General features: G+C 33.4%; 1 protein-coding gene across 5 annotated transcripts in view; it reads right to left on the bottom strand.

Annotated features, from left to right (window-relative positions):
• The window catches only part of MTUS1 (microtubule associated scaffold protein 1), a 133,908-nt gene that overhangs the window by 49,365 nt on the left and 71,797 nt on the right, over positions 1 to 12,746 (bottom strand). For 3 of the 5 annotated variants that reach the window (XM_011365259.2, XM_011365261.2, XM_023533678.1), the window contains 2 exons: positions 9,872 to 10,006; positions 7,386 to 7,424 (listed from right to left, as the gene is read on the bottom strand). In XM_011365259.2, coding sequence (XP_011363561.1) covers positions 7,386 to 7,424; positions 9,872 to 10,006 — 174 coding nt within the window. The remainder of the gene's footprint in view (positions 1 to 7,385; positions 7,425 to 9,871; positions 10,007 to 12,746) is intronic. The other 2 variants (XM_011365260.2, XM_011365262.2) reach the window with 1 other exon arrangement.

Raw genomic sequence — 12,746 nt, 5'->3', positions numbered from 1 at the left:
ATAGTCAACTCTTAAAATCTACTGTGTGCCAAGCACTTTCTGAAACACTTTATATGTATTCACTCATTCAAATAATCGAATAAGCAATTATTGTAGAATAACAACAGTTTTAAAATACATATACTTCAGGGGGTTAGGGAAGCACAGATTTTAAAATGGGCTCAGAAAGATTCTTTGATTACTTATTGATCAGCTGTTATCGCTTGTGCCCTATGTTTAGTTTCTGAAATTGAATTCAATATAGAAGTACCTAAAGATAAGAAAGTTCCATATTTGTTATTATACAAAGTCTTAATTAGATTTAAGAGAACACGATAAAGATCACCAAGGACAGTAAGGAAAAGTATAAGGAACTTTTGGTACCTAAGAAAGGACAACATAATTACAGCTATAAAAATTAAGAATAAGATGAATTTTTATGAAGTACTGCAAAGCTTATGTTAAGATGTCCAGTGGAAAAACAAAACCATGATTTAAAATTGTATGTACAGTAAGGTCTCAACATGGAACAAAAAGAATAAAGAACATTGAAGCAAATATACCAAAATGTCAACAATGCTCTAGGAGTTGAGGTAGGGCTGATTTTTAACTTTTCTGCTATATGTTTCTATATTTTCTCATTATTTTTAACAAAGATCACAGAAGCAGAAAAATAAACTTTTTAAAAAAAATTAAAGGAAAAAAAAAGTCCAAAAAAAACCCAAGAAAAAAACCGAAGTTCCAATAAAAAAAAAAAAAAAAAAAAAGAAAAAACTGTACAAAGTCTTTAGTAAGGCTTAAAAAGCAAAAGAAGACACAATATGGATAATACAAGTGTCTGGCAGATCAGTGTGTTGTGATATCACAGTATATTCAAAAGAGAATCACAGACTCCATTGTTGTCTGAGTAAAGGGTGTGTGTGCGTGTAATCAGTGACTTGATTGTAAAAACAGTTATGTTCTAGACATGATTTTTGGCATGTGCTGTGTGGGGCTGCCTAGATCGTAGGAAGTGCACTGATTTGTTTGTTGTTGTCAATGATCATGAAGAATCTGGAGAAGACTAATATTTAAACCAGTGATTGAAGCCTCGCTATCCAACCCATCTTCCTAGAACCTTAACATGGAGTATCAGTCTCAATAAACTCAAAAATAAGTTTATCTTCTTACTTTCCCTAACACACTAATAGTCACATTTTCTTCATTTTCATAATCTTTATGGTCTTATGTTACAATCTCTATTCCAATTTTAGAAAGGTCAGTTCAGAGTTCACTTTGTTCCCCATAATGTCTTGTTCCTTAGTAGGAAAAATAATGCCTATAAGATATATTATAATTATCAAAAATAAAATAATTAGAAAAAATTTCAAACCCTGCCCACCTATAAGATTGTAAGTTCTCCAAGATCCGTGACATTACCTTCAATTTATTTGGTCTCCCAAAATAAGAGTAGTAATGTTCTATCCCTGTACAATGTTTGTTTTAAAAATAAACAAAAAAAATGGTCATTGTAGAATTCTGTTAAAAAGTTAATATATCTGAATATCATAATGCTTGGTAATCAGTTTTTTAAACTGATACAAGCTTAACAAACTTATCAAACTAAAAAGTTCACACTTATCTTTCATGGCATTGAATAATCCTCTATACCATTATTTTAACACCTGTTGTTTATATCATTTAGGTCACTTCCAATTTTCCCACTTCTAAATAATTCTGAAAAGCAGTAAGTAGGTCAGTTATTTTCCTAGAATCAATTCTGATAAATGGAATTCCTGGGTAGAAGACTTTTCTTACACATTAGCAAAGTACCTCCACAAAGGCTTCGTAATTTATAATCCCCTTAGTAATAGGTACGAGGCACCTGTTCCTTACTCAATCACTAATAATGATTACTCTTAAAAATAGACAAGAACTGATAGCACATTATTTTAATTAGCATTGTGTAAACTTTTTTCATGTTTCTTAGCCCTCCACATCTCTTCGTTTGTGTCTGTCCATTTATTTTTCTTTTGTGGAGTTGTCTTTAACTTGCTGATTTGAAAAGGCCCTATGTGGAGTAAACATGCTGCATATGTTGTCCCAGTTTGTTTGCTTATTAATATTGTTTATAATGTTTTTTTTAACTGAGATTTACTTGACATATAACATTATATTAGTTTCAGGTGTACAATGATTCGATATTTGTATATAATGTGAAATGATCACCACATTAAGTCTAGTTATAGTTAACATCTATCACCATGTTTATAATGCTTTTGACAAAGGGAGAAAGTCTAAAATTTCTGTTGTCATAACCATTAATCTTTTCTTTTATACTTATGTTCCTGGAAAGGCCTTTTCTGGAATATACTTATATGTAGTGTGCGAAGTAGGAATCTAGCCCCTGCTAAAAAGATAAACTTTGTCCCAACAAGATTTACTAAATAATCCATACTTTTCCTCTATTTGAAACACTGAATTTATCACATATTAAAATAGCATCTGCTTCTGAAGTATGAGAGGAGAGTTATAATCATAAACCAACACTGTAAGACAGCCTTTTCCCTACTCACCAGAGGAACCCTGGGCCGTACCAGTATTACCTCGTTAGAGCAGGTTTGCAACTTGCAACCATTTTCTAACACTTGGAAAAGAGGCACAGTAAGCAACCTTATCCCCCTGTGCTGTATTTAGCAAATGGATATGGAAGAAGCAGTGCATTTTCTACTTTCCATGGCAGACACCATGGCACCCGAGACTGATGATCTTGCGTAAAATAATCAGGGGGCTGGATAAATACAACTCTGGTGCTTTGGTATCCCAAACAGCTTTAATGTGTGGTAGAACCAGGGTAATAATAGTATGTGGCATGTGTGACATCTTCCTTATAAACAGTAAACCAAGTTTTATTTAAGGCAATGTTGGCTAGAGTCGTATAACATCATAATCTTTAAATAAATTACAACAGCTAGACCCCATGAGAATGGTTCTTGACTTTTACTGGTTTTTCCTGCCTGCTTTAAGATTTAAAATAATTCAACTTCCTAGAAAAGAACTCTGAAAATTAGCCACTAGAATCATCACAACATTGTAAAGGATTACCATCATCCATCCTCATCCCTAGCAGTAGAAGGAGCCATCATTTGAGAGCTTTATATACAATTCTGTGAGGTCAAAATTACTCCTATACTGGAAATTAGTCCTCAAATATTCCCATATTCCCAAATGAAAAATTTGAGACTGGGAGAGGCTCAGCAACTAGCCCAAGGTCAGGGCAAAAGTAGAATGTGGCAAGACCAGGATTCAATCCAGTATTCAACGTCTCAAAAGTTCATTCCCTTTCTGCCCCTTTCCACTCTTATGAGATAATGGAATTGTCTTTGAAACAATTAACGTCTAAACTAAATGCTATAAATATATTTAACGATTATATTAGTTAAGTTTAAAAAATAATACTCGATGTTGAAACCAGAACTCTTTTATGTTATCAATCATGGTATAAATGGTTATGAAGCTTTTGGAAAGCAATTTGGTTGTTTGAATAACTACGAATATGCATATGTTTTTATTTACTTATACTACTTTTAAGTTTCTATTACTAGAAACTTCCCAGGCTTTAAAAGTGATAACTATAAAGATGTTAATCATAGAATCATTTATGGATATGATACAAAAGTGCCCCAAATATTCAAGATGATTAGTTAAACATTGCTGTATATGCTAAATGTAATAGTCATTAAAAGTGACTATGTTAAGTGACAAAACAGGATATAGTTTCTGAATTGTATTTAAAATCACAAATTTTAGAAAACTAAAGGCTGATTTCTAAACCTCAATATGCCAAACTTTTAGAATTTAGCTAACTGCTACAATTAAAATTAAGTGACTATTTTACTAAAATAAAAGGATATGAAGTTGGTCGACATAATCGTCACTACTGTTTGTCGCTTTAAAAAAAAAAAGCTATCTTAAAGCCATAATATAATTATTTAAAATTTAATGCTCAGAGGAACATGTTTGTATGTGGAGGCAATGATGTCTTCTGTATCATCTAAAAAATGACCATTTGCAAGCAGCATATGAAAAAGCCTAGGTGCTTTGTAGACATAGAATATTACAATAGGGAAAATCCGTAGTGATCAATCATTTCTATACAGAATAGAAAACTAATATCAGAGAGGTTACACAATCCACCCAATGTCACTGGCTGTTTGGATGCCACTTTTTAGCATCAAATCTCTCTCTCCAAAAAACAACATACTGTGACTTTTCCTCAGCAGGCTCATAACACACAGTTAATCTTAAATAATGATAATAACTAACTTATCAACTAGAAAAACCTGGAAAAGTCATATTTATGATTTTTGGAAACTACATGTTCATAACTTAAGATTTAAATTGCAATGTTGACCTCTTAAAATATATCTTGTTCCACTGAAATTATTAGAGCCTTGATTACTCAGGGTTAATTAGAGACAGGCAATCTTGAACTCTGTTATATACCCCATTTCTACTCCATGGTTAAATGCTTTGCCAACAAAACCACAACATAATTCATACTTTCTATTTCTTTTCTCAATAAGGAGTTAATTTTCCATTCTGATAACCTTACTTGTAAAGGGTCAATTATATGCTTTGGAAATAAGTCATAATGTCAGTCTAACAATGGGACAGAGAAAATGCCTAATGCTAATAGTTTTTCTCTATAAGCAGAAAAGAGATATACATTGGGGATTATTATCTACTATACCTGTTAGAAGAAATATCCTTTTTAGTAGTTTACATAATCATAGACTTGAGACATAAAGACTGCCTTTCCAAGCTTCATATTTAATTCAGATTAAAACAGGCATATAAGATTTTTTTAATCAACTCCTTTACTATGATCAATAGAAGTGGCACTTTCCAAAGCATAGAAAAGTCACACACAACTATTTACCAAAAGAACTACGGAACTTATATTTTAAAAACTACAAAAATCAAAGTTGAAAGAAATTAAAGAAGACCTAAATAAAAGGGAAAACATCCCATATTTATGGGTCAGAATATTAAATATTGTAAAGATGGCAAAATACCAGAAATTCATTTACAGATTCAATGCAATCTCTATCAAAATCCCATCTGACTTCCTTATAGAAACTGAAAAGCTAGCCCTGAAATTCATATGGAAATTCAAAGGACCCAGAATAGCCAACACAATCTTGAAAAAGAACAAGTTAGAGAACTCGTACTTCTTGATTTCAAAACTTATTCCACCACAGTAAGCAAGACAGTGTGGTATTAGCAAGAATAGACATATAGATCTATGGAAAAGAACTGAAGACTCCAGAAATACATCCTCACATTTATAGCCAATTATTTTTAACAAAGGTGATAACACATTTCAATACGGAAAGAATACTATTTTCAGCAAATGGTGCTGGGACAACTAGATATCTACATGCAAAAGAATGAATTTGGAACCCTTACTTCACATCATATACAAACTTAACTCAAAAGACTTAAGTGTAAGAGCTAAAATTATAAAACTCTGAGGTGAAAACAGGCATATATCTTAATGGCCCTGTATTAAGCAATGGTTTCTTAGATATAACACCAAAAGCATAAGCAACGGCAACAAAAAAATAGATAAACTACACCTCATCAAAATTAAAAATGTTTGTGCTTCAAAGGATACTATCAAGAAAGTGAAAAGCTCACAGCATGGAAGAATATATTTGCAAATCATCTATGTGATAAAGGTCTAGTATTCAGAATATAAAGAATATCTATAATTCAACAATAATACAAATAATTTTAAAATAGGCAAAAGGATTTGAATGTTTCCCCAAAGAAGATATGCGAATGGCCAATAAGATTATGAAAAGATGTTCAACATCATTAGCCATCAGGAAAATACAAATTAAAACGACAATGAGATTACCACTTCATACCCAGTGCAATGGCTGTGATAAAAAAGACAGACAAAAGTGTTGGCAAGGATGTGGAGAAACTGTACGCCTCCTACACTGCTGGTGACAATGTAAAATGGTACAGCCACTTTGGAAAACATGCTGGAAGTTTCTCAATTTAGTATAGCAAATACAGCATCATCATACCATCTAGCTTTTTGATAAAAGTTATCTGATTTTCTAACATAAACAGTAATTCTACAGCATATTAGCTCTTTTTCTCCTAAATGTCAGGATGTGCTAGAAATTTAAAAGAAAAGAACATAAAAATATCAATGTATGCAGAATAGTTTCTTTTGTTTTTTTTTCCTAAATTAGAAAAGCTTTAAGCTCAAACTCAAGCTATTGAGGATCTTTAGAATTTAAATCACTCTGCATGGCTGAGTATTCTCTAGCTTTAAGAACTTACAAAACGTCGACAATTGTGACATAATTCCCTCACACTCTGTGCCTTATAGAGGACACTGAACACATCTTGGGACCATGGAGGATATTAATTATTCCCTATGTAACATTATCCACTGTTTTATTTAATTACTACCTATATATAGGAGGGGGTGAGGTGGTGGTCAGAAATCTATACCTCCTGCTCAGGTTTCCCTCACTAGATCACATCCTTTAACTGGGCCTATCATAGAAACATGTAACTCTCCCTAAAACTTACTGAAATTGTGATTTTATGTTTATCTGTGCAATTCTTTGACTTTTCTGTAAGCTTCCTAAAGTCAAGGCTCTTGTTCATTTTTGTTCACCATTGTATCCTGAGCCTCCACACCATCACTATGTGTGATCAACTGTAGTCAGTGTTCTAATACCCTTCTCTCTTGTGATCTGCTGTTCTAATCTTCAACGGACTTAGCCATATAACTGTCTTAGAACTCCATATTAAATAAGAGAACGTAAACAGTGTATGGGGACCTGAGCAGCTATAGATGAAATACAGGAACTATGGTGAATACATTTTGTAAAACCTTCCATGGCTGGCTTCTCAAGAGAAAGTTTTATGATTCTCAGCTGTGGTTCAAATGTGTGAGGCTGTCGGCTGTCTTGAAGATGTGAGTTTGTTCAATAGGAGTATAAAAAAAGTTAAGCTGCTGAACTGTTAAAAGGTCTTGAGATTATTTAGCAATTAAAGACTATCCAATTTTAAAATAGCATTTATTTTGGAATAAGCATATATCATCTACTTCATTTAGACCACATTAAAAAATCATAAAAAAAAAAAAAACCTAAAATTACCTGTCATTAATAAAATGTCCTTTTGTGTCAGAAGGCTTGTCAATCATGCTCACCAATATTTAACCCTGTGCTGGCTCAGGTCATAAGCAGTTATGTTTATGTCACAAACCTGAAATTCTATTTATAAGCATACTAGTGAAAAAACACTGTAAATAAATTTAAATACTTGTAATGATAACACAACTTTACAAAAAAGATTCTTTTTCTCTATCCATATTTAAAGTGGTCACTTACCTGCATTAGAAGTTGTAAATAGATTTTTTCTTGAAGGACCTAAAATATAAAAGAAATATTTGTGAAATACACGTTTTATATAAAATGTCACATAAATTATAAAAATAAGGGTTTTAGTTTCAAAAACAATCCATTAATATCTAAATTTTAGGTTCCAGATGAGCAATACCACTGAGATACAATTAACTTTATCAAGTGTTGTCTAAGTATAAAATAACATCTCAAATAACATCAAAATGGGAGTTTAAGGGTGACACGAATTCATCGTCACAAATTAAATATGGTAGGAAAAACTATAGTACTTTTTCAGTCAAGAACAGTTGAAATTCAAATTTTAACTTAACCGAATTTACTCTTTACATACTTTATGCTGTTCCACTGCTGTCAGAGCAAAAAAGGGGCAGACTTATGAAAGACGGCCACCAGTGTGTGATTTCTAAAAATGCCAAGTATTAAATCCAGTTCACTTGCTTTAGAGCTATGAAGGAAAGTACACTTAAACTTTCCCTCCAAACAACCAGGGGAATTCTTTCACAATGTATATGTCCATCAAATCATCAAATATATTACATTTTTGTCAATTATACGTCAATAAAGCTGAAAAATAAATATGACCAGGATTGGTTAATAGGGACAGCTACAAACGTAAGTCACTAGAAAACTATGAGTGTTTCCACTTGACGTGACATAGTCATTTCTAGGGCATAATCATCTGCAGATTACTAGTTGGAACAGCTGCCACATTCTATCTGTGGAATTTTACAGAAATGATAATCTCTTAAAATATGTGGCTGTTATAAATGGAAAGCATTGATTCCCACTCAAGTAAAACCTCTGTGATACAAAAGCTTACGAATTCAATAGCAAGACGTACTGGAGTTCCCAGTTCTATAAAATTATCAGTGTAATCACAAAGTTCTAATTCTCTAAAAGTATCCAAGCCAGACATTTCTTTTGAGTTATTGGTGTATGTGTAGATATGAGGCTTTATCGTCAATAAAAACCACAGATTCACATACTAATGTCATCTCAACCAGGGGTCAATTGATGCGTCAGAAATTTAAGACCCTGGACAGACGAGAACCAGAGGGCAAGCTAAAGAATCTTTTTCCAATATTTATGCCTATTTTCTCTTCAACTTAGTAGAAAGGCAAAAGTGTTTATAAACATTGACTAGGTAATTAACTTCAAGTTATCACGAGATACTACACACACATACACACACAGACACACACACTCTCAGAGGAGGATGCAAAGCAGCAGATACTCTCACATAATTTCTCATCACTAACACCTTTCTGGAAAGTTATTAACATATACTAACAATTTCAAAAAGATTCATACAATTTAACCCAGTAATTCTTCTTTCAGGGGTAGCCCACGGAAGTAGTTAGAATCTGAAATGTTCACATTCAAAGATGTTCATTTCAGTATTACATGACATAGTAAAAGTCAGAAATTGTCCAGGAACCATGACACTAGAAAACTGGACTGTTTCATAGCCATTTAAAATGAAAAAGGTAAATATATGGTAGCTGAAGGAAACTGGACTTTGGGTGGTAATCACACAATAGAATATATAGATGTCAAATTATAATGTACACCTGAAAATTATATAATTGTATTAACCAATATTACCCCAATGAACTTAATAAAAAATAAAAATAAATAAAAATAAAAATAAAATGAAATAAAATGAAAAAGGTCTCATGAAATACTACTAAATTAATAAAAACAAGACACAGAAACATGGACATACTATACGCCAAGTTTTGTCGAAACAAAACCGTTATATATGCAGAGGAGAAAAATGGAAGAAATGTGACAGTCATTTGTGATTGATGGGCTAAAGGAGAACTCTGTATGTTTGCTTTTCAAATTCTCTAATGTAAATATGCGTAACACAGTCTAGGTCGTTTCTCATTCACAATTATTCCGTCAGTTAAGCAATCTTTCAATTCTCTAAGCACAAAATGAAACTTCTAATGTGCTTCAGACCCACTGTCATAAGCTACAAGAAAACATTCCATATTAAGTATATACCACATATTGTGTAAACCTGAAAGTTATTCTTCATAGTCACAGCAATTATAAAGTGATAAAACTGAGAAGGAGAAAAGACAAAGAACAGAAAATAAAATAGAAAAAAAAAACAAAAAACAGTTTAGACCAAAGGTGAGACGTAAACTATGCCTTTGTATCTCATTACTCTAGATCACTAAGAATATTTTAAGTCTCGACATCTTCTTTTCACCTAATACCTTTGATCTACGGTTTATACGTGTCAAGCTTTAACTACAAAACCTACTGACCCTCAGAACGAGATTAGCTCCCTCAGTGTAAAAATGCATTATAACTCTTTATTCGACAGACTTTTTATAAATACTTGTTCAGTATACCATAAACCTAATTGTCAAAATTTAACTTTCTACAAGCCAAGGACTTAAATGATCTTGTCTTCCTTCTTTTCTCCATGAGGACCATACCTTTTGGAGGAGTTTTCAGTAAGTGTGCATGAACTCTGGGTGCCAAAGGCTTCAAATATAAGGATCCTGAGGAACCATTTTGAAATGCTGGTTTTGGAGGTTTTTCCTCATATTTGATGACAGCGGCATTACCAGCTGTAATAATACAGAAAAGCACATTTTATTTCATAGATCAATATAGTATCGATCTTTCACAATTTATTCCTTTCTCTTAAAATCAACAAGTGGTCACTAAGCACCCACAACATGCCAGCCATTACTGCGTGTTGGGACTACAAAGATTGATAACAGGTAGTTCCTGTCGTCAGGGATGCAGGGTAAACGCTATATCCAGAGTGAGCACACATCCTGGCACAGTCCGAGTTTTTGCATATTGTTCAGTTCAGCTTTCATCCCAGATAAAAGATGGGAGATGATTTGCGTGGCCATCAGTGTTATGTAATAAGTACGCTCAACATGCAGCTACCCATGAAGAGCATCCATCTCCATAAGGACAAGGCAGAGTACAAGCAGCCAGCTGTATTAATAATTTGAGAACAATAACGTACAAACCCCTTGGGTAGCTACGAGGATGAGATCTGGTTCTGATCCTCTCCTGCTCCAGCAAGGAGCTTGCACTCCAACATCTGCTCTGAAACAAAGACCTAAGCTCCAAAGCTAAAACATAAAAAGGAGTCCCACCTAACTAGTAAAAACCATCTTCTATGTTATACATAAATCTTTCCTCTCTCACTCACACAGCAATCCTCTCTGGGGAAAAAAAAAAAAAAAAAAAAAACAACTGTTTCCAGGCTCTAAAAGAATTGCTAAAGAAAGGACTTTTGGAGAAATGTTGATGCTAACCAACTCTGTTTGAGCTGTGGTGTAATTCTGAGTCCGCTACAGTTAACTAGGCAAAGGGGGCTCCCACCGAAGCAGACCTACACTATTTCCCAAGGAAAATGCCAGGGTAAAAGTGAAAGAGAAGAATTAAGTGAACAAATACTATACTTTAGGCAGACCATGTCAATGACTTCTGGAAAGAGCATCTTTATTTTTGCTACAGTCTCTGATTTTGCTTCTCTTTCTTCAAGGGGACTCTAAAGACAATCTTAGCATATCAAGTGACAGTGACATTTGAAAATAAAGAAAAAAGCTTTAAAAAATTGTGATAATCTGTAACTTTTTGATTTTTTATCAGAACTAAAATTTGAAACTACGGAGACACTATTATGACAAAGCCCTAAGTAGATGTTTTGCTCATTCTTATTTGCCCAACAACTGAACCATTGGCATTAAAAAAAAAAAATACAACTACGTTTCTTTCATTCACATAAGACAACTTTGTAGACCAGGTTTATATAGGTTCTTCCTAAATTGTGAATTCTCTTTTCACATTTATGGCTTCCCACTGGATTAAAAAGGGAACCCAAATCTTCTAGAGCATCTTTAAGATTTGTATTTGTACGGCAGAGAGAAGGGCAGAAGGAAAAGAAAGAGCAGAATTTGTTTCCTGTATTCTGAATCCCAAATGAGATTGCATTCTTCACATTATATTTTTGCTGACTGTGTATCTGATCCATAATGAGGTACTATGAAATAGTGTCCCTCTGCTATGGTATGGTTAAGTAAATTTTGTGGCTACTTTAGGACTATAACCACCATTACCATCATTTATTGCACTGTTTGGGGCAGTTAAGTGTCAAAAACATTAGAGAAAGGTTTGAAAAAATAGTACCAGTACGTAAAGACTAAACATTTAAAAAAAAACAGTCCAAATTTTAGTAAGTACTAATTTTAAAAAAGGAAGCAGTATCAATGGCCTAATTAAATTTTTAAAAATCAGTATTTTCTTTAAATAGTCATCCTAAATTCACACTTTTCCTTTTAGTTCTACATAATTGAAAAGTCTTTGCAAAAGTATGCTGTCTAGAGCTTAGCTCCTACAAGGCATTTTAACAGTACCACTTTGCTCTTCCCAGGAGATTATCACGTTATACAACGTCCAGGAGTGTAAACCCAGCACTTTGTCCTTTTCTCTCCATATCCAAGAAAAAAAAAAAATCCAAACAAAAATACTTGGAAAGTTTTATGGTTCTCTTCCCATGAAGTTAACTTTTTATCCATCTTCCCTTGCTAACCACACAAACCACTGGCATATTTAAGTCACCATCTGCTCACTGGGCCTGAGGGAAAATCTGGAAGTTCATTCACTCACTACCTGATTTCCAAGCTTAGTTTCCCCTCCGCGAACCCAGATTGGATTTTTGGTTTGTTTCCAAATAATCTCAACACCCAATCTAAGCATCCAAGCCTATTCTAATATTCAACGCTTATAAATTTCTTTATTACCAACCTTGATCCCTTTCTTTACCTCACATTTCTGGAAAAGTGCAGGATGTCTACCTTATTTACAAATATGTTACAAATCTGAAGACAGCTAGAACATTTTCACTAGGCTAAACTATTCTAACACCTCTAAGAGTGCTTATAGATGTCACATTCAAACCCCATAGAGACATGCTGTTACTCTCCTCTGATCTACGTCAAGTCTCCCTACAGTGAGCCATGTGTTCATTCTTCCTGTGCCCAGATAACATTTCTAATATTAGGTAAAATCAAACAGAACCTTCCCTCCTACTGACAAGGTTCTGCCAATTTCCTACCCTTCTTTCCAGTTCTCTTGCCTTCCCTAAACTTAGAGACCTAGTTTTTCCAAAGTTGACAAGGAGATAAGATAAATGCTAATACTGAAGATACTACTACTATAAAATTCAACATAACTTCTTAAAGGATGAACGGGGAATAACTTCATAGTCTTAAAACAACAGAACCAAAATTTCATAGAGCGTAATTTTTAGATTTCCAGGGAAAAAAATGGGTATTGGTTTTCAGT

Source organism: Pteropus vampyrus, unplaced genomic scaffold (genome assembly GCF_000151845.1).
Source record: "Pteropus vampyrus isolate Shadow unplaced genomic scaffold, Pvam_2.0 Scaffold108, whole genome shotgun sequence".
Lineage (NCBI taxonomy): Eukaryota > Metazoa > Chordata > Mammalia > Chiroptera > Pteropodidae > Pteropus > Pteropus vampyrus.
The sequence above is the reverse complement of the archived record's forward strand: the minus strand, read 5'-3'. Positions and strand labels throughout refer to the sequence as shown.